The sequence below is a fragment of the Tenrec ecaudatus genome, chromosome 5 (genome assembly GCF_050624435.1).
Source record: "Tenrec ecaudatus isolate mTenEca1 chromosome 5, mTenEca1.hap1, whole genome shotgun sequence".
NCBI lineage: Eukaryota > Metazoa > Chordata > Mammalia > Afrosoricida > Tenrecidae > Tenrec > Tenrec ecaudatus.
Window position 1 is genome coordinate 57,842,015 of NC_134534.1, and position 1,377 is coordinate 57,843,391.

A 1,377-nucleotide genomic window follows, 5' to 3' on the forward strand; every position below is an offset into this window, starting at 1 on the left:
TAAGAGCTAAAATTTTAAGACTCTTGGAAGAAAACCTAGGAGCAAATCGTTATAACCTCTTGTTAGGCAGAAATTTCTTAGTTGCAATACAAAAGCATATAAATTGGACCTTTAAGGCGTTTGTGATTTTGAAGACACCATAAAAAAAGAGAGAGAGAGAGAGAGATGGAAAAAAGTCAAAGAGGAAGAAAGTATTTGTAAATCAAGTATCCAGAAAATATAACGGACTCCTCTCTGGCTCGGGACTAGTTTGCGGCAAGATGGCCAAACGCACCAAGAAGGTCGGGATCCTGGGCAAATATGGGACCCGTTATGGCGCCTCCCTCAGGAAAATGGTGAAGAAAATTGAAATCAGCCAACATGCCAAGTACACTTGCTCCTTCTGCGGCAAAACCAAGATGAAGAGACACGCCGTGGGCATCTGGCACTGCGGTTCCTGCATGAAGACAGTTGCCGGTGGGGCCTGGACCTACAATACCACCTCTGCTGTCACAGTAAAGTCTGCCATCAGAAGACTGAAGGAATTGAAAGACCAGTAGAAGCTCCACTATCTGAAACCTCTCTGGCCTGTAATAAATGGGTTAATTAAAAAATATATATATATAACGGACTCATAATTCAACAGTAAGAAGATTGGTGTTGTTTGCTGTTAAAATGATTCTAACTCATAGCAATCCTATACAACAGAGTAGAAATGTCCCCAGCCTTTCCAAGTCCAGTCTTTGTGGGGCTAGATCATCTGGTCTTTTCTACCCTAAAGCAACTTGTGAGCTGGGGTCACTGACCTTTTGAATATTAGCCTAGAGCTTAATCATGTTTGGCCATGATTACTCAAAGAGATGCAAAAATGGGTAAAGAAAAAAATTGAATGGACATTTTGACAAAAAAAGATATATAAATAACCAATGAACCTCAAGAAAAGATGCCTAATATTACTGGCCATCAGAGATGCAAATCAAAACCACAAGATACCAGTATATTTATTTATTTATTTTAAAAATCATTTTATTGGGGCTCCTACAGCTCTTTTAGCAGTCAATACATCAATTGTATCTAGCATATTTGTGCATATGTTCCCATCATCATTTCCAAAACATTTTCCCCTCCCTCCCCTCCCTTCCTACCCTTGTGAATCTTTGATCAATTATATATTGTTATTATTATTATTTTGTACCTTCCACTGGCTGTTGTCTACCTTCACCCACATTTGTTATTCATCCCCTTGGGGGAAGGGACTATATATCCAACCTTGTGATGGATTCCCAAAGATACCAGTTTATACCAATGATCATAGCTAGAATTTAAAAAGACAGACAATAAGTGTTGGCGAGGATGTGGAGACATCAGAACCCTCAGACCCTGCTTGAAGGAATGTAT

General features: G+C 39.4%; 1 protein-coding gene across 1 annotated transcript; it reads left to right on the top strand.

Annotated features, from left to right (window-relative positions):
• Positions 1 to 246: 246 nt before the first annotated feature.
• On the top strand, positions 247 to 581 carry LOC142448738 (large ribosomal subunit protein eL43-like). Its single transcript, XM_075550633.1, has one exon. The coding sequence runs from the start codon at positions 261 to 263 to the stop codon at positions 537 to 539; it is 279 nt and encodes a 92-aa protein (XP_075406748.1). The 5' UTR covers positions 247 to 260; the 3' UTR covers positions 540 to 581.
• The last annotated feature ends 796 nt before the right edge of the window (positions 582 to 1,377 follow it).

Excerpts from the sequence above, each read along its gene's own strand:
- LOC142448738 (XM_075550633.1), top strand. The coding sequence starts at position 261 with ATGGCCAAACGCACCAAGAAGGTCGGGATCCTGGGCAAATATGGGACC.